The 21,446-nt window shown below is 37.5% G+C and overlaps 1 protein-coding gene across 1 annotated transcript in view; it reads left to right on the top strand.

Moving 5' to 3' along the window:
• The window catches only part of LOC114049374 (nidogen-1-like), a 110,321-nt gene that overhangs the window by 57,873 nt on the left and 31,002 nt on the right, over positions 1-21,446 (top strand). The window contains exons 10-12 of the mRNA XM_027870649.1: positions 2,433-2,558; positions 9,128-9,277; positions 11,043-11,165. Coding sequence (XP_027726450.1) covers positions 2,433-2,558; positions 9,128-9,277; positions 11,043-11,165 — 399 coding nt within the window. The remainder of the gene's footprint in view (positions 1-2,432; positions 2,559-9,127; positions 9,278-11,042; positions 11,166-21,446) is intronic.

Raw genomic sequence — 21,446 nt, 5'->3', positions numbered from 1 at the left:
TTTCTTATGTTTTAAGCATCAAGTCCAGTTTGACTTTATCAGTCACCTAAATTAGGCCTAATTATGCCTAGTGGCAGTTGGATGGCAGAGTGGATAGAGCAATGGGCCTGGAGTCAGGAAGACCTCAGTTTAAATTTGGCTTCAGACATTTACTAGGTATGTGACCCTGGGCAAGTCACTTAACTTCTGTCTGCCTCAGATTCCTCAACTTAAAATGCGGATGATAACAACTCCTATCTCCCAGGATAGTTGTGAGGATTAAATGAGCATATATATACATAATGGTTAGCACAGTGCCTGACATACAGTAGGTGCTTAATAAATGCTTGTTCCCCTCTTTGCTATTACCTTGTTTCCACCTCTTCAAAGAAGGTGCATTTTTTCCGGTGGGCAATTTTAAGACACTTAATACATTTTCACTAAGAGTGCCTTGCACAAATGTTCGTTGAGATTGAATTTGAACTCACCCCAAAAGCTTTTGCAAAATAGTCCAGGTAAAAGATCATGAGGGCTTGCAAAAGGTGGAGTGTCTATTAATTGGAGAGGAGGAGAGATAGATGAGAGTTATAAAAGTAGGAAGGTTAAGATTTGACAACAAATTGGATGTGTGGGGTGAGTGTGAGTGAGAAGCTAAGGATGTCACTGAGATTTCAATTACCTAGAACAAGCCACCTCACTTATTCTTTTCAATTTCCTTTTCTGTTAAATGGGGATAATAATACTTGTGTTATTTATTTTCCAAGGTTGTTGTGAAGAACAAATGCTATTATTAATAGAAAGTACTTTATAAATGGTAAACACTATATGAATGCAAACTGTTATGATTATTTAATTAGAAATTAAATGATTTTTTACTTTCTCTGAGTGGGTAATTCCTCTTCTGTAGGTCACAATCTCTCCACAGTTTAGGACATAATTTAATGAATTGCTGTGAATAAAGAATTTGTCACTTGGCAGCCAACCTTCTAGTGATAAGTCTCTGAGAAACAGTCATGCTGGTTTTTGGATAACACACATAGTCTATCACTGGGCACATTCTTGAAACTTTTCTAGCATGCTCAGACCTACTGTAACTTTTCTTCCAATGCCTTTGTTTGGATATCCTTCCATAACCCTCATGCCATAAGGTTGCATCAGAGGAGGACTTTGGTGGAAGAGGAAGTCTGGGGCCAATGATGGAGTGCTAGGTTTGAAGCTGGAGAACCTGGGTTCAAATTTTCCCTCTACTCCTTACTACCTGTGTCGCTTGGCCAAATTACTTATCCTCTCAGGGCCCAAGTTTCTTCATCTATTAAATCAAGGGGTTAAGTTAGAGGACATCTAAAGTCACCCCTTCCAGCTCTAAAGCTGTGATGTTATTATTGTCATTATTCTATCATGAATAGCAATCATAACAGCAATATGAAAAGAGAAATAGAATGGCCTGGTGAATAAAGGCCAGCCTTGGGGGTCAGGAAATCTTAGAGCCTTTCCTCTGACCCTACTAGCCAAGTGGCCATGAACAACTTTCTTAATTTTTTTTAATGTGAAAATTTTTATATTTTTTTTCAAGTTACATGTAAAAACAATTTTTAACTTTTCATTTTTTAAAATTTTGAGTTCCCAATTCTCTCGCTCTCTCCTCCCCTACTCCTTCTTTGAGACAGCAAGCAATTAGATATGGATTATACAGGTGTAGTCATGCAAAATGTATTTTGATATTAGCCATGTTGCAAAAGAAAACACAGATAAAAACAAAACACACACACACAATTAGGCGAAAAAAAAAGTATGCTTTGATCTGCATTCAGACTCCATCGGTTCTTTCTCTGGGAGTGGATAGGTGGATTTTCCCGTGTAAGTTCTTCAAATTGTCTTGGATCATTGTGTTGCTGAGAAGTGCTAAGTCATTCACTTGATCATTTTACCTTAGTACTGTTACTGCGTACAATGTTCTCCTGGTTCTGCACACTTTACTTTACTTTATGAAAGTCTTCCCAGATTTTTCTGAAATCATCCTGCTCATCATTTCTTATAACATAGCAGTATTCCACCACAATCATATACTACAGCTTGTTCAGCCATTCTCCGAATTGATGGGTATCCGTTCAATTTCTAATTCTTTGGGGGCAACAAGGTGGTACAGTGGATAGAGCACTGACTGAGTCAGGAGGAACCAAATTCAAATCTGGCCTCAGACACTTACTAACTGTGTGACCCTGGGCAAGTTAATTAACCCCCATTGCCTCCCCCCACAAACAAATCTAATTCTTTGCATGGGCAACTTTCTTAACCTCTGCCTGACCCAGGCAAATTTTTAAGACTATAAATTTCAGATGAATTGCTCTTTTCATTGGTAGAGAGGTTCTGTATCGGACAGTTACTACTTACACTGATAGAACCACAGGACTGGACAAAGAAAATGAAATCTTTTAAATTCTTATCTCTTCTAGATATTGATGAATGCTCAGAGCAGCCAACAGCCTGTGGAAGCCATGCTATCTGCAATAATCACCCAGGAACCTTCCGCTGTGAGTGTATCGAGGGCTACCAGTTTTCTGATGAAGGCGTGTGTGTGGGTAAGTTATCAGTGTAAGATTTTAAGAATCTCATGTATTCTCTTCCTTTTATGGTTCTGTGTTGTTTTGAGACTAGGAAAGTCTTTGTAACGTCGTTGAGGGAAGTAGGCTGGGTGCTGGTTATTTGTTAGGTGTTTATGTTTTTAGATGGTGATGATGAAAGGAAGACACATGGAAGAGAGCCCGGATTGGCTCAAGATTTTGCCTTTATTCCTATGGGTATATTTCGTCTCACTGGTTCCAAGAATTTTTAGTTCAAAGATTGTTGGAGTTCTTTAGGTTTAAAGGGGCAAGAGTGCTGGACATGACATCTGAGCTCAGCACTTCTTCCCAAATTTAAAACAGTTCAGCCTTTTATGCTGTCCATAAACCATCTCTTTGTCCTTTCCCCACTGTTTGGCAAACCCAGATATGTCTTATGTTTGTTCTGTCTTGGAGCCCTGGATAAGGCTTTGCAGAGGTCCCGAGGTGAGATGGTTTCACGGGGGCGGGAAGGAACAGGCAGTTCTCATCTTGAGCAAGACCCAACCATCTGTGCTTCTAGGCCCCTCCCTTTCCCCTGCTCTGTATTCTTTCAGAAAATCAAGATTTTTAGCCCTGGTGAATTTTATTTTTGTATTTAATATTTGATTTATTTTTCTTGATTCTCCCCTCCCCTCCCCCAGTTTAGTTAAGCTTAAACCTAAATGGGTAAGAAAACTCCCTTTGTGTGACGATGCTGTGTTCTGTGTATTAGGTCTATAGTGTGGCCAGGCTGAAACTGTTTATAGGCAGAGACCTCAAAGAATTTGTTGACTCAGTCTGATTTCTGGATCTGATCCTATTTTTGATTTATTTAAGACACTTAGGATTGTACTTGGTTTCCCCTAGTAAAATAATATAATAGTATAATAAAAATATATGCATATAATAGTATAATGTAGTAATAGTATAATAATAACTACATTAACAACTTACATTTATATAGCACTTTTAAGGTTTGCAAGATGCTTTGCTTTCATTATCTTACTTGGTCTTCAAAACACACCTATGAGTTGTTATTGTCCCTATATTATAGATGAGAAAGCTGAGGTTCAGAAAGAGTTAAGTGACTCCCAGGGTCTTGAGTGAAGTGACTTTCCCATGGTCATGCAGCTGGTGAATGTCTCAAGTGGAATTGAAATCCATATCTTTCTTGACTGTAAGCCCAGCATTCTATCTGCTACACCACATATCATAAATAAAGATCTGTGTTGTGATCCCGTACGTAATCTTTTTTGAGGTCAATGAAGGAAAGACATACTGATTAGCTTAGTAATCTAATGATTTAGACAATTTCTATTCAAATTAGTCCTTTAATTAAAAAAAATTAACAGAAGTAATTACAACCCCTCACCTTTCCTCTCCCCAACTCTGAGCAAATCACCTTTTTTATTTTTTAAGCCCCTTTTGTGGGTCCCTTCAGATCCATTAAAAAGGAAGGTAACTAGAAATATAAAACTCTTTTAAGGTAATTTATCAGCAAATTTTACTTTTCCTTCACTTCATTGGTAAAATTGTTCATGCTGGATTGCAAGCCTTAGATAGGAATGCTCTCACTTGAGATCAGAAAAGGTGGTTTGAGCCAGGGAGGGGGTGAAGAAGTGAGCAGTCAGAATTGAGGAAGTCAGACGTTGCCTGTTAATTACAAAGGTTACTGTGTTTAACTCTCCAGAACTTGGGACTTTATGTACATGCAGATGACACACACACGTACACACACATATATACATATACAAATACACATTTTCCATCTACAGTATAAGTACCTTTTTGTGTTGGTTTTTTTCTATTATGGAAGTAGCTGTTTTTGAGTGTTGTCTTGCTTTGAATTTTTTATCACTTTTTTCCCTTTTCTCTATTCACTGATGGAAAGCTCAGAACTGTTATGGTTCATTTGAAAGTATCAATTGCATAATGTGATTGGGGGGAGGGAGGATAGGAATTAATCCAGCCTTAGCTACAGTGGTGATGAAATAGATGAAAGTTTATCTCTTGTGTTTCCCACCCTACTCTCTTGCAACATCAGCACCCACACACTCTCACTCTTTGGCCCTAAATTTCAGTAAGTAAAGATTCATGTTTAAAATGACCATTCTTTCTACCCACATTAAAAAGCCTAGCCTCCCCCCAAAGTAATATGTAATTTTACTTTCAATGTTTTAACTTATTAGGACATATGGTACATATACTCCTGATTAATTTTATTTCCACATTTTAAAAATCAGGTTTATTTTTCTTGATTCCCCCCTTCCTCTTCAGTGATCATCATCCCTCATGTCCCTTCTTTTCTTGTTCTGTATTTCTTCTCTTTCTCCTTGTCCTATTTTGGCTCCTTTCTCTTTTCTCTCTTCTCATACTCTTTCTAGCTCCCTGCCTTTTTTAGTACTCCCCTTCACTCTTCTGTCAGATCCCTTCCTTTTCTTTCTCAGTTTGTTTCTTCTCCGTATTCCCTTACCCCTAACATGAGAGGAAAGAGAGAAGAGAGAAAGAAATAGTGAGAATTTGGGAGAGCAACATAGGCTGGGACTGGGATTTGGAAGAATGATGGGGAGAAACAAGTTCATTCATTCCACAACTGTGTTTTTTTTAAAATGCCAATTGTGTACAAAGTACTGTGATAGATTCTGTAATATTTAAGACACAGTCCCTGCCCTCATGGAGGGTTACAGGTTAACAGAATCTGACTTAGATTTCCCCAATGCAGATCTTACTCTTTTTTTTGTTTTGTTTTGTTTGTTGTTTTTGATGAGGTAATTGGGGTTAAGTGACTTGCCCAGGGTCACACAACTAGTAAGTGTCAAGTGTCTGAGGCTGAATTTGAACTCAGCTCCTCCTGATTCCAAGGCCGGACCTCTATCCGCTGTGCCACCTGAGCATATTCCTTTTCCACGACTTCTCATAGAAATGCAAGGAAAGAGAAAAGTCAGACCTTCCAAAGCATATTTGTTGAGCTTTGGGCACAACAGTTTGAGAAGGATGTTGGTTAGCTGCAAAGTGTCTATAGGAGGGAAACCTCTCTAGGAAGGGAATGGTCTTGAGTCTACATTATATGACGATCAGTTGATGGAACTAGGAATATTTATTTATTCTGGAGAAAAGAAGAGGAAAGGATAGCTCTTTTCAAGTATTTGAAGGTCTGTCATAGGAAAGAGGCCTTATACTCGTTCTATTTGGCCAAAGAATAGAACCAGGGAGCTTGATTAATTTGGACTCGATGTCAGGAAAGTCTATCTACAAATTACCGCTATCCAAAAGTATAATGGGGGCTGCCTAGAGAGGTGATAGTTTCCTTCTCTGTGGAGGTCTTCAGCAGAAGCTGGATGGGCTTGTTACTCATTGGGCATGCTATAGTAGGGATTTCTTCCAGTAATGGGTTGGACTAGATGGCCACAGAGGTCCTTTCTAATTCTCAGACTTTGAGATTCTGTGAAGATATTTTTTCAGCCCTGCCTCTGCCACATACCGGCTTTACCCATATTTGTTTGGCCCATCTATTTTAGATGGCAGAGAAGCTACCGTGTTATTCTCCATTCCATGTATGATGACCATCCAATGATCATCTCCCTGAATGCTTTCTTCACTGTAAAGATTTCTATCTTTCAATGCTCTTAGAGTTGACCCACACAATAGTCACTATCTGTGTCTACATATGAGAAGCCAGATGGCAGAGTGAAGAGAGAGCTGGCCTTGGAGTCAGGAAGAACTGGGCTCATGGGCCACTTTTTTTTATTCTTTTTTTGGGGGGTCCTTTATTTTATTTTTTTAACCTTTTTTTATTAATTTATTTTGATTTATTAGCAATCATTTCCATAAACTTTTGAGTCTTAAATTGTTCCCTCCCTCCCTCCCTCCCCCCCAAGACAACATGCAATCTGATATAGGTTATACATATACATTTCATGGGCCACTTTTAATAAATACTGGCTGCATAATCCTAAGTAAATCACTTACCCTCTCAGTGCCTTAGGTAGTAAACTGTCAAGACTTCAATTGCAGAGAAGATGCTAACCCCATTGATACAGGTACTTTCTCCATAAGAAGTTCCCTATAACAATGAAATCACATCTCTAGTCCTAAATCCCTAAATATGTGTGTTTATTTTACCTAAGCACTCCCCCTCCCCAGTTCTTTCAGAATATTCCCTTTATTTTGCTGAGCAAGCATAGAAAAAGGATGAACATTAATGATGAAAGGATAAGGAGGGAGAAGAACATAAGGAAAGGCTCTTTCCTCCTTTTAAGACTGACTAGGTAAAATCCTTTTGCCTAGAGTGTCCATAGCTAGGTGGTGTGGTAGAGAGTGCTGGGCCGGAAGTCAGGAAGAATTGAGTTCAAATCCCTCCTGAAGACACTTAGTAGCTGTGTGACCCTGGCCAAGTCACTTAATCTGTGTTTGCTTCCATTTTTCAATGTAAAATAGAGAGTACCCATCTGGCAGGCTTGTTGTGCAGATCAAATGAGGTAATATTTGTTAAACATTTAGCACAGTGCCTACCGAATAATAGGTGTTATATGAATGCTTATTCCTTTCCCCTCCCTGTCCCTTTTCAATTCATCCAGGGCCATCTCCAGTCTTCCTCATCTATATCTGGCCACTGGACCCAGATGGCTCCCAAGGAGAAAGTGAAGTTGGTGACTTTGCACAGTCCTGCCTCACTTAAATCCATTTCACTTGCAAGTCATGGCATCACCTCCCTAATGCCATGGTCCTCTTTGAGAACAAAGGACAAATAACAACAACCCTTTTCAGCTAGAATTCATAATTCTTTTCCCTTTGTAGGCTCACTATATTGGCAAAGTTGATCAGTGACAGATTTATTTTAGAAAAGGAGCCTGGACCAAATTCCTGACCATCCCTAGGAATTTTAAAGCCTGCAAATTTGGGGGCCAGAAGAAAGGCAGGCACACTGTGGCTACAATAATTGTATTTTTCTAGTTCCCATGGAAGTAGGTCACATTCTCACTTTGAAGACTCAAGCTGCTGAACATTATAGGTTGGCTTTTGGTTACCAAATTCTTTGGTAATTCCCTTGTTTGGCAAAGGACTTTGATCTATTTGTTTATGTCCTATAATGCTCCCAAAGAAAGGGAAATATATCTAATCTTTGTTTATCTTGCTTCAAGTGGCTTGGCCCTGTTCACTGAAGAGGAGGATTAAGAGTCCTGCTTTAGGAGTCACAAAAAAAAGTTTTGGGACTAGCCCTAAAGTTTTCTTTTTCTTTTTTCTTTTCAGGTCTGCATTCTCTCTTCCAACTTCCCTATGATTACCCCACACATACATTAAGAAAACAAGAAGAAAAAAACATTATAAACATGTATAGTTAGGCAAAACAAATTCCCCCATTAGCCATATTTTTAAAAATTCTTCAATTTACACCCTGAGTTCATCACCTCTCTTTTTGGAGGTGAGCAGCATGTTTCGTCATGAGTCTTCTGGAATTGTGATTGCTCATTGTGTTGATCAGAGTTTCTAAGTCTTTCAAAGTTGTCTTTATAATATTATGTAAATCATTCTCCTGCTTCTGCTTACTTCATTTTGCATCAGTTCATACAAGTCTTCCCAAGTTTCTCTGAAACCATCAGTTTCATCATTTCTTACAGCACAATAGTTAGCCCAAAGTTTTCATGCCATTTTCTTTATTCCACATCTTACCCTGGTCCTGTGTTTTATGGAATGGTAATGGGGACCACAGAGGCCAAATGTTACTTTCAGAATTCCTAGTGCCTGGAACTGCAAGACATCCCAGAAATCTGAGCGTTTTCATCTTTAAACCACATTCTTATTTTTATGTCAGAGCCAAAAGATAGCCTATGATTTACTACCTCCTTATCACTGGACATTGTTTTAGAGCTGAAAGGGACCTTAGAGGTCATCAAACACAGTAAGAAGCTGAAGCCTGGAAACTTAGATGAATTATGCAAGTCTTAGAAGTAGTAAATAATGGAATTGATTGAATTTTGAGCCCAATTTGAGCCCAAGTCCAGAACCAGAAAGCTCTCTCCATTGTCACATTGCTTCTTCTGATCTTCCTCCTTGCTCTGTCTTCTCTGGGCTCTAGCAAGGGAAGTATAGATGGTTAAACGGCACAACAGATAGAGCATTAGGCCTAGACTCAAGAAGACCCAAATTCAAATCTGGTCCCAAACACTTACTAGGTCTCTTACAGATGTCTTGTCTGCCTCAGCTTCCTCATCTGTAAAAGGGAGATAATAATAGCATCACTTCCTGAGTTGGTTAAGATAAAATGAGATCATATGTATAAAGTGCTTTGCAAACCTCAAAGGTCTATATAAATGTCATTACTATTATTATTATATTTCTTTCTCCATATGAGCACCTCATGTTGCTTCCTTTGGTGACTTTTAAATAAACCTTTACAGCAGAGGCCCTATCTGCTGTATATGGGCTAGAAAATGTCATTGTAGATTTTTCTTAAATTCTTGACATTGAATTGACCTTCTTTAGCAAATGAGTAGTCATAGGAAATAGAGTTGTTTATTATTTAAAAGAAAATTTGACTTAAAACCTTCTGTAAATCTGTCTTGTAGCTGTTATTGATGATCGTCCTATCAACTATTGTGCAACTGGCCTCCACAATTGTGACATCCCCCAGCGGGCACAGTGTGTGTATGCTGGAGGCTCCTCCTACCACTGTTCCTGTTTGCCTGGCTTCTTAGGAGATGGGCACGCCTGTCAAGGTACATAAAGCTTCTTTTTCTTTCTTCAATTGGTGCATAAAAACTAATACGAAGTGATGTATTTTAGCCTAGTTCTGTGGTGACAGTAAGTTCTCTGCCCACCCTGACAACCCTTTATAAGGTCAAAAATGGTTATTATTTTAACTGTATAGGATAAGAAGTGTGTATTCTATTTATTTGCCCTCCTTGAGTATAATAGTTGAGAATCTATCTATCCTCATGCAAATTAGTATTTGGATCTTGAATGCCACCTAAATGAGTGGATAAATAGCAATTGTGTTGTCTTTTTGTAGCTAATATTTTTAAAGTGGAAGAGCAAGATAAAATTTAAAATTAAATGAATGGAAGCTAGAATTTTCAAGGATGACACCCAGATGAACTCAAGGTGCCTTTAAAATCTATGCTTCTAGGGGGTAGCTAGGTGGCTCCGGCCTTTGAGTCAGGAGGATCTGAGTTCAAATCTGACCTCATACACTTGACACTTACTAGTTGTGTGACCCTGGCAAATCACTTAACCCCTATTGCCTCAGCAAAAAAAAAAAAAAAAAAGATCTATGCTTCTATATTTTGCTCTATCCTAAAACCCTTAAGGATTCCTTTAAAGGTTACCTTTTGCTCTACCCTAAAACCCTTAAGGATTCCTTTAAAGGTTACCTTTTGCTCTACCCTAAAACCCTTAAGGATTCCTTTAAAGGTTACCTTCAGCAAAATGACATATGAGCACAGTGCCCCAAGTGTCTTGATATACAACACCAAGTGCGCCTTTCCAGTAAATTGATTTTTTTTAATTGATTCTATGATGTATTCAGATCTGAATTTTTGGCCACAGATTCTGTTTATCTGTTTGTTTTGTTACACAGAAGATTTAAATTCAAGGGATAGGAGTTTGGAGGCATACTAGGAAATGATTAAGGCATAAAAAACAAAAGACATCAATAAAAATTCTAACAAATAAACACAGTGAATACATGGATTTAGAAGATCATTTCAGAGATACTTTATCTTTATTTCTAAACTGGTCTCCAATTATAAGTGACCTCAAACAGTTGAAATTTCTTGTTCCTTGAGTCTCATTGTTAAGTAGTTACTGATCAGTAGATTAACACTTAGATTCACTGTGGAAGTGTAATAATTAAAGGATTCCTTTTATAAAGTGAAAAATCTTTGAGACAAAAAAAAGTCATCTCCCCATTCCCCATTCATAGTTTTTGTAAACTGAGTTTAGCAATTTCCTTAAAGAAAGTCATCCTCTTTTATACTTGAAATATAGTCCTGTTCTATACATAATATTATGTAAAGGAGATCAGAGAAGGAGGTCAGAGAGACGTTGTATGTTGAGAATTAAGGTAGTGAGTTCTAGGACCTGCTCAAGAGCTATTTCCCCTTCACTGTAATGAATGATTTCACTCAGGCTTCATTGGTAAGAGGGTGGAGTGGGGGTGGGGGAGAAGAAAGAGAACAAGCATTTGTTAATGCCTGTGTGCCAGGCACAATGCTAAGCCCTTTACAAATATTGCCTCATTTGATTTTTACAACATTCTGGGAGGTAGGTGCTATTATTATCCCCATTTTACAGATGAGGAAACTGAGGCAAACAGAAGTTAAGTGACTTACCCCAGGGTCACCCAGCTAATAAGTGTCTTAGGTTAGATTTTAACTCAGGTCTTCCTGACTCCAGGCTCGGTGCTCTGTCCAATGCACCACCTAGCTGCCTAACTGAATGATGAAAAGAAATCAGGTTTATCTATGATCTTGTACTTTGCAGATGTAGATGAATGCCAACAAAATCGTTGTCATCCAGATGCTTTCTGTTACAACTCTCCGGGATCCTTTGTTTGCCAATGTAAGCCTGGATATCAGGGTGATGGTTTCCAGTGTGTTCCAGGAGGTAAGATTTGGAGTTGCAATACAAACTTAACTATTATTTGATGCTGGGCATTCACTAAAGGGAATGGAGTAGGGGCGGGGGACAGGCTGAATTTTTGCCCCAAAAATAAAGAGGATGGGATTCATGACCTTCTCTCCCCACAAAAAGAGGTGAAATGTCATCATCATTATCAATGATTGGTTGGATACTGTACTAGATACTGCAGTTTAAATAGTTTTCCTTAAATTAGAGGTGTGGAAGTATTGATTCCCAAATACTGGTGTTGGCAAGAAAATTCTGAGGATATCATGGAAACTGGAGCTAAGGGATTCTAATCAGCTTCTAAATGAAGGGAAATCTTGAAGTGAGTTTTGCTGAGTTCCACTGACTATGTTTTGGATACCAGATTGATTTTCATATGTTAATATCATCCCTTTCTCTACTTTTACTTATGAATTTGCATTGCACCCAGGTAACACTAGAGTTGACTTTATTTAAAGGCAGAATTTGATATTAGTTGACTAATTTAGATAATTCTACCAGTAGAGATGTATTTCTTTGAAAATAGGCTTTATATTCTGTTAAAATAAAAATATTCCTGGCATATGCCACATTTTAAGCTTTATAAGTTAGTTATACCTTAACGTGAATAAGTTTTTCAGATATTTTTTCTGTTGTTGGATTTTAAATTTAAATTTTTTTTCTATGGACATGCATTTATTTTCTCTCCCTCCCACATCCCCAACACCAACTGAAACAAAAACAAAGCCTTCATAATATACATACATACATATATGTATATGTATAAAATAACCCTCGTTAGCCATGTCTTAAAATGTATGAGTTATTCTTCTTGAGTCCATCATCTGTCTGTTAGGAGGTATATAGAATGTTTCATCATTGGTCCTCTGGAATTATGGTTGGTTATTGCATTGATCAGAGTTCTTAAAATTGATCGTCTTTATAATGTTGTTATTCTATAAATTGTTCTCCCAGTTGTGCTTACTTCTTTGTAACACTTCATACAAGTTTTCTCAGATTTCTTTGAAATAATTTCTATCCTCATTTCTTATACTGCAATAGTATTCCATTACATCAGATGCCACATTTGGGTCAATCAATCCCCAATTTACACCAAAAAAAGCTGCTATCTGTAGTTTTATACGTATGAATTTTTTTTCTCTTTGATTTCTTTGGGGTATATGTGTAGAAGTGGTATCACTAGGTCAAAAGGTATGCACAGTATAGTGATTTTTTGGGACATGGTTCCAAATTGCTTTTCAAAATGTCTGGTCCAATGCATAGCTTTATTGATAATGCTTTAGGGTGCCTGATTTCCCACATTCCCTCCTACATTTGCCATTTTCATCAAGTTTAGCAACATGAGGCAAATGTGCTTTAATTTGCATTTCTCTAACTCTTAGTAATTTGGAACTTTCTTTTTTCTTTTTTTTTTTTAGGCAATTGGGGTTAAGTGACTTGCCTAGGGTCACACAGCTAGTGAGTGTCAAGTGTTTGCTCTGAGGCTGGATTTGAACTTAGGTCCTCCTGATTTCAGGGCTGGTGCTCTATCCACTGTGCCACCTAACTGCCCCATTTGGAGCATTTTCTCACATGGCTATTGTTGCTTAGATTTCTTCCTTTGAAAACTGCCTGCTCATATCCTTTAATTATTTATCAATAGGGGAATGGATCTTATTCTTATAAATTTGAATCATTTCCGTATACCTTGGAAATGAGATATTTATCAGAGAAACTTACTGCAAAGATTATTTCCCCAGTTAACTGTTTCTCTTCTCATTTTAAATATTCTGGTTTCATTTGTACAAAAACTTTAATTTTACACAATCAAAATGTCCATTTTATCTTTTGTTGATAGATTTTTTTTTTAAATGGGGAAGGTAGCTGCAGCTTTGGAGCAGCTAGGTGGCACAGTGGATAGAGTGCCAGGCCAGGGTCAGGAAGACCTATCTTCCTGAGTTCAAATCCAGCCTAAGACACTTACTAGCTGTGTAACCCCAGGCAAGTTATTTAACCCTGCTTGCCTCAGTCTCTCCATCTGTAAAATTATCTGGAAAAGGAAATGACAAACCATTCCAGTATTTTTGCCAAGAAAACCTCAAGTGGGGTCACAAAGAATCGGACATGACTGAAATGACTGAACAACAACAAAGCTAGAGCTTTAAGGAAGTGAAGGGGAAAAGAGAAGAAAAGGAAGACCAAGGATCTCAAAGCTGGTTTGCTTTATGGTTTTGCACATCATAAGTTATGGAGGCTAGCTAGGTGGTGAAGTGGATAGAACACTGAGTTTGGAGTTAGGACGACCTGAGTTCAAAGTTGGCCTCAGATACTAACCAGCTCTGTGACCCTGGGTAAGTCACTTAATCTCTGTCTGCCTCAGTTGCTTCAACTGTAAAATGGGAATAAATAATAGCACCTACCTCACAATGTTGTTATGAGGATTGAATGAGATAATATTTGTGAAGTGCCTAACATAGTGCCTGGTACATAGTAGACAATAAATACTTGTTTCCTCCCCCCAAAAGTTGTCCATTGTCTAGTGACTTTTGGTACATCTTTAGATATCCTGGTACAAGTATAAACTGAGTTAATCACTCCAAGTTTCCTATGGAAATTCTGTGATTAGTAGCCAGGATTTTGAATTTCACTTTGTTGTTGCTGTTGGTCAGATACATCTTTGCCACTTTGAATGACTTAACTGTGAAAAGAAAATCTCTGTCCTTGTTCTTATTAAGGTCAATAACCACAGCTAACTGTTGCATGAAAAACTCAATTGAAGGTTTAACTATATATTTTTCTTTCTTTTTTGTTCAGGTCTGTTTTCTTTGGCCGTAAGGAAATTCTAGGTTAATTGAAACCAAATTTATCTCTGACAGACTTTCATGGAAAAATATTTGAAGGGACAAAAAACGACCTCTAACATCCTTCCTTAGCTCTGGTGCTGAGTTAGTTGTCTCCCCCCTGAGTTAGATGATAGACATATCTGAGGTAGACACAGTCAGCCTTCAGAAGGATTTGTTAGGTATTCGGGTATGCACAGAATTAGCTCTGCAGGGGAAAATTGACCTGTATAGTCATCATCATGGTGACTAACTCTTGCCTTCATTCTTATTTTTTCCAAGTTAACAAAATAGCTATTGTCGTGGTGGCATTTTTAAGATTTAATTTTCTCTCTATATGTTTTTGTTACATTTTAAGTTCCAAACTGCCTCCCTCCCTGCTACCCCACCCTGTGTTGGAGAAGGCCACCATTTGACACAGATGTAGATATATAGATATATGTAAAATCATACTATGCATACTTTTATTCATCAGTTCTTTCCCTGAGGTGTATAGCAGCTTTCTTCATGGGTCCTTCGTAGTTGATTTGAGTATTTACAATACTCAGAATACCGTAGTCATTCATAATTATTCTTCAAAAAATATTGCTGTTACTGTATACAATGTTCTCTCGATTCTATTCATTTCACTCCTCATTATTTCATGCAAGTCTTTCCATGTTTTTCTAAAATCAACAAGCTCATCATTTCTTATAGCACAGTAGTATTCCATCACAATCGTATACCACAACTTGTTTAGCCATTTCCCAATTGATGGGCATCCCCTCAATTCTTGGCCACCACAAAGAGATCTGCTATAAATATTTTATAACATAAAGGTTCTTTTCCTTTTCCCCGATCACCTTGGGAAACAGACCTAAAAGTGGTATTACTGGGTCAAAGGGTATGCAACAGTTTTATACCTCTTTGGGCATAATTCCAAATTGCTCTCCAAAATGATTGGATCAGTACATGTTTCCACCAACAGTGTGTTAGTGTCTCAATTTTTCCACATCCCCTCCAACATTTGTCATTTTCCCCTTCTACCATTTTAGTCATGTAGTAGCATTTTTAATAAAATGCCTACCTGAAAGGGTTCTGAAAAATAGTAACTCTTAACTCCCCTGCTTTATCTACTAGATAAACTATCTGTAACTTAGTAGATAAGTCTTAGAGAGTTACCTGAGGTTCAGCAACTCACCAGTGGTCACATAATGTAGTAAATGTTAGGGATGGATTTAAAGCTAAATCCTACTAGTTCAGGGACCATTACTCTATCTTTTATACCAGAGGTTTGCAAACTTTTTGGTCTCAAGACCCCTTTACACTCTTAAAAACAAAGAGCTTTTCTTTTAGCTATTAGAAATTGATAAACTGATAAATTTTTAAAACATTTATTTAATTCATTTTAAAATAACAATAAATCCATTACATTTTTACATAGGTAACATTTTTATTGAAAAATAGCTGTTTCTGAAACAAAAAATAATTGTTGAAAGAGTGGCATTGTTTGACATACTTTTGCAAGCCTCTTTAATGTTTGGCTTAATAGAAGACAGCTAGATTCTGTGTCTGCCTCCACATTTTATCTGTTACTATATGTTGTTTTGTTTAAAGTATATGAAGAAAATCTGGCCTCACACAGATACGTAGTTTGTAAATGGAGGAATATTTTAATAGCAGGTAGTATTTAGCATTATTATGAAAATAGTTTTGAATTCAGGGACCCTCTGAAAAGATCCTGGGGACTCCTAAGATTTCTCAGATCTCACTTTGAGAAGGACTGCTATGTCTCTAATAGTAAATAAAATCTCCCTCTGTCTCTGTTGCTCCGCTCTCCTCTCCCTCTGTCTCCTTTTCCTTTTCTTCTCTGTGTCTTTCTATGTCTGTCTCTCTCTCTCGTTTCTGTTTCTGTCTCTGCTTCTGTTCACCTCTCTCACTCCTTTCATAACTAGACAGTACTGCATGTATTATCTATACCAATCAGACACTTCTCAGACTACTAAAACAGAGGCAGCTTAATGTAATGCCTACAGTACTGGATTTGGAATAAAGAAGACCTGGGTTCAAATCCTGCCTCTAATATTTACTATTTGACCTAAGCACCTACCAAGTATTATAAGCAGCTATTCTCATCCCCAAAGTTAAGAGCGATTAAAATTATAAGCTTTTAAACTCGGCTACCTTTCCTGGGAGGAAAAGGCTGCAAAATCAATTTGTAGGCATTTTTATCCCTTAACCTCTCTTAACTTTGCTCTCATCTGTTAAATGATGGAAAATTATACTTGTAGTACCTATCTTAAAGGTTATTGTGAGGCTCAAATGAAATAATGCATGTAAAACACCTTGTAAAATTTAAAGCACTACATAAATATTAGTTAATACTACTAGGTCCAGTTCTAAATTATGCATTATTCTCTAAGTCACAGATGAAAACCAGCCTTGTTACTTAATAGTCTTACCCTCATAAGTTCTCATTAATCAAAACAAAATGTTAAAAACAAGTATCTATATACCCAGGATAATCAGCATCTACAAATTTTGCATTTTTATTATCATGACCATGCTTTTAAAATGAAAATTTAAGTTTAAATATGTGAGTTCTACATGCTATCTGAAATGTTTTGGTTCTACGCAGAAGAATTTACCCCAAACAAACTTTTCATTTCCTAAATTGCATGGAAGTTTTACGAGGCTGCCTAGGCATTCTGGAAGTAGTCAGGTTTTTAATAATGTACAAGTTCATCGGAGTTTGAGCTACAATGATCTAGCAGCTCTTCTCTTTTATGCACGCTTCACTTATGCAGTTCAAAATGAAACAGATGTCAGATTTTTGCTTCTCTCCTTACACCCCCTGAAGACTTCGTTTACCAAACAGAAATAAATCCAGACATGGGAGCTGTAATGGGAGAAGAGGGAAATGTGACCAGTTAAAGCTTTTACCAGGATTGTTGGTATTTTGAACCCTTCCCATTGGACAATCTCTGTTGCCTTCCTTCTTGTTTGCCATGTTTCATTGGTGATGCCCAATGAGTGTAAACCTATTCATTTCTTCCAGGAGAATTCCATGGCCAAGAGCTTCCCTCGAGCCTCGTAGCTAACTATAGTCTTGGAGTTGGAGTGGGAGTGGGGGTGGGGTATTCGGTCTGCAGGATGAACATTCCTGATAAATGGATGGTTAGAGAGAGTTTTTTGTTGTCAGAACAGGGATCTATCTCCCCTCCCACCCTGAAAAAAGGACAGATGTCAGTGACACTGACAACTCACAATGCGGATTCTCCCCACAAAGGGGAAAACCAGCTTAGTTTACACAAGAAGTATATGAAGTAAATCCGCGGGTTCTTAAAATATATACTGATGACAGTCAATGATAAGGGAAAAATTGTTTATGTAAGTGACTACTTCCTGGCCATCTTCATGCTGTTATACTCTGAACTCTAGCCTCCACCTCTGACCTAACGCTCTAAGCTCCTCTTCTAGGTCCTTCTGGCTTCTGATTGCTAAGTAATCACCATATGTAGCCTGGATCCAGAGTTGAGCAAACTGCTCCCCAGCTGTCTTCATGCTGTACTGCTGTGCCTCCCTCTTTCTCCTCTTTCCTGATCCAGATCTGAGTACAGCAAATAAATCAACACTACCAGAACATAACTCTGTGGCCACCACTGTTTTTATAGGTGTCGTCTTCCTCTGTTGGAATGTAAGCTCTCTGAAGACAAGGGCTCTCTTGCTTACTTGTATCATGTCTGTGCCCAGTGCTAAATGTAGTATCTGGCATATAGAAAGTGCTTAATAAATGCTTTTCCATTTCATAAAGCAATTTATTATTCTTTTTTGGGTATACTGGGAGGTAAACACTAGTGCATAAAGCCCTTGGTCATCTTATGCTTAACTTGAGAATCAAACAAAGAACCCTTCCTGTACTGAGTATTATGAGCAGCTATTCTCAATCCCAAGGTTTAGAGACCTGGAAATTACAAATGTTCAAACTTGGCTGATGTACCTGGGGTGGGGGGAAAGAGTCATTGCAAAACCAATGTGTAGGTGCTTAGGCAATAGACTGATAGACCACATGAGTTTATAAAGAACAAATCTAGTCAGATTAACCTAATCACCTATGACAGCATGACTGGGTGGGTTGATTGAGGGGATTCAATAGTATTTATCCTGACGCTAGTCAGGCTTGGTTAAGAGTAATCTAGGGTGAACACCACTTCTGGGAGTCATACAACCAGTCTGAGAGTTGTGCCTTAGATGAGATTACCTGTGGTTCAATAATAGAAGGGATCATAGGGATTATATAATTTACCCACCTCATTCAAACCCAAATTTTTAGAATCCAAGACCAGTGATCCTGGGTGCCTCTACAATGCCATCTCCAGAAGGGCATTTAATATATTGCTCTAATGATTTTCTACTAAAAATATCCTTGCATATTATTATTTGAATACTTCTAGGGATCTGTGATCATAACAATATATATATTCCTTCTTGTGGTTGTTTGTTGTGTTTTACAAATTACAACTTATCTATACTTTTTTATCCTATGCCACTCTTATTTCTATCCCCTATAAATTGTCCACAGGAAGATTAGTCAACTTCCTGGGGACCTTCCTGGAGTTCTTTTGAACTGACATGTATACTATGTAACATTTAGGCTGCCCATCTATTATGCCTCACTCTCCACGCATGACCAGCTCACTTCTTTTGCTGGTCATGTATCTCTTTTAATGGTATCTTTCTTACCATGGTTTTTGTCATTGGCAATGTTTTTCAGCCTTGTATGTTGCCATTTAGGATTTAGAGTTTTTCTGAATGGGAAGTCTCAGCTTGAATTCATGGACTTCTTCCAAACCACAAAATTATGGGTCAACAATTTCCCTAAAAATTGTGCTGGTCCCTCTCTGAGTTAATGTACTTTGCCATAATTGTAAGTTCCAGGTTGTGAGGTTGTGCCCTTAATTGTCTTTAGTCCCAACTTCAGTGCTCACTGAATTTTAATGGGAAAAGCCTTTCTTGCTACTTCCCAAGCTATTATAATGAGGAAGACACTGTATACAAAAGAACTGAACTCAATCTGAGTTATGCAAGAGATTATCTATAATAAAAGGAATAAGTAGAAGTATGTATTATATTCCTATATACATGTGGAGAACCTTTAAAAAGCCATTGACCCATTGCTGATCTCCCTAAATATATGGCATTCCCTTGATCAATCAACCTAGAAGACCAGTCAAGAAAGGAAATGAAATCATTCTGCGATAAGCTGTTCTATATGAACCCATGCTGACTCTAACTGATCTATTTAACTTTCTAACAGCCCACAAACCATTCATTCAATGGTATGTTTTAAAATTCTGTCAGGGATAGAAGACAAGTATAATGGTCTTATCTTTTTTGAAAATTGAGGTATTTGTCACACTTCAGCACTTCTTTAAAAATTTCTACCAATAATGGTCAGCTCAGCAATCATACCTATAAGTTGTTGTAACACCCATATATATCTATATCCCAATAGCCCATGATATGGGCTATCCAAGTCTGGCAACTTGAAATGTCCTGACCTATCTTTGGTTTCAAGACCTGGGTATCATCTCTATTGTATTCTTCCCAGTCCCAAAGACCATTCTTTGTTGGAGAAAACAGAAACAAACCCAGCATCCGATAGTTCTGTCTTTTCTTCATCCTTTGTTTATCATTAGCCCAAACACCATAAGTAGGAGCTCTGTCTCTCCTTTGATGTTCTTCTTTTTCACAACTTGGCTCTAAAAAAAAAGGTCTTTTTTGTTGTCCTTGGAATTTATCACACAATTCATTCTGAGTGTTGGCATTCCTGACATCCTTGGGATTTATCACACAATTCGTTCTGAATGTTGGCATTCCTGACATCGTTTTTACAAGACTACATCACTCTTTCATTTCATTCTAAGTGATCTATCTCTGACTCAGTCTTTCTTCTGTATGTGTCATTTTAAAAGTCCGAGTTGGTTGATGAGTTCCTTATATAACTATATCACTCACTTTAGACAGTTCAGCCATACCACCCCCTCATCTGAATCTGTTAGGTTTATGTCCTTAGAATTTTGTTCTTAAAAAATAACTGGTTCTATTTGGACTGACTTATTTAGCAGTATTTTAGGTTATGGGGTTCTACCTATCCCTACCCTGGAGTTTTTGAAACCTTCTCCATAACTATAGTGGTCATAAGACTATGCTTGCTTTTTCCACCTTATCTATCATGAACTCTATGATGATGTAATTATTGCCTCCCTAAGTTTCCATAATTTCTGACTTAATTAACCAGTTCCTCCCTCTTAGTCATCATCAGGTTCACAATCATCTTTTCTTGTCTCATTTTGAATAATTCAATTATTATTAAGACAAACTATTCAGCAGAAAGAAAACACCAGTTAATATAGAGTTAAAGTCCCTCATCACTATTATACCATATTTCTGTTCCGGGTTTATCATTGGTTTTCTGAACTCATCATCCATTTCTCCCTTCTGTCCAAGTGGTCTGTGGTACAGTCTCACCACAATATCACTGCTGTTTCTCCCAATATTGTGCCTAACTCAAAGATTGTTTACCATGCTTTGCCATTCTAGATTGTGGATTTCCTCACATAAGTACATTCTCTTGTATTTACAGTGCAATGCTGCTTCACTACCCCTCCAATCTATTACTTTTGATTGATATATATCTTTCTTCTATCAGATTCTAGTTATGGAATCATAACAAGTCTCAATGATACTTATGAGATCATATTCACAGTAAAATCTTTAGTGTGTAATTTTTTCAGAAAATTGCATAACCTTAATAGATTTTCCCTGGAGGAATCTGTGGGTATTATTACAGGAATTCTGTTGAGCAAGCTCATGCCTTAGGACATTTTATTTTTGAAACTCAAATGTGACACAGCTTTTACATGGTCTGATAGCATAGATCCTTGTTGATTACAATGTAGTTATGTGTTCTGATATTTATTGAATATTGACTAAATTACTATTTTCTCAAAGTTTCTTGCTTTTTAAATAAAGTCAAAAGCCTTTGTAGGGGGCTAAAGAATACTTAACATTTTTTCTAGATATAATTAACTTATTGCTACTGATAGCACCGAGGGTTTTGATGTAATGGGCTCATGTCCTTATTTAATAGAAACAGAATCTGTGGCCCAAAATTAAACTATACTCTTTAGATGAGTTCACAAAAGTTTGTTCGATGATCAGGAATGGGACCAGAATTTCTTGTAACCATCCCTGAGTGACCTTGGGCAAATCTCTTAACAACTGAACCTTATCTGTAAAATGAGAGGGTTAGACAGGGGATCATCTCTGATGTTCCTTCTGGCTATAAATATATGATCCTGTGAACATAATGACAATGAACATAATTCTACGGACATAAAGAATCTATGATTTCATCAGCATAGGAACTTTTGCTCTCCATGGGAACATCTTTCACCAA

This window comes from Vombatus ursinus, unplaced genomic scaffold (genome assembly GCF_900497805.2).
Source record: "Vombatus ursinus unplaced genomic scaffold, bare-nosed wombat genome assembly UNPS02014798.1, whole genome shotgun sequence".
In the NCBI taxonomy this organism is placed as follows: Eukaryota; Metazoa; Chordata; class Mammalia; order Diprotodontia; family Vombatidae; genus Vombatus; species Vombatus ursinus.
Note: the sequence above shows the minus strand (reverse complement) of the source record. Positions and strands in the feature narration are given on the sequence as shown.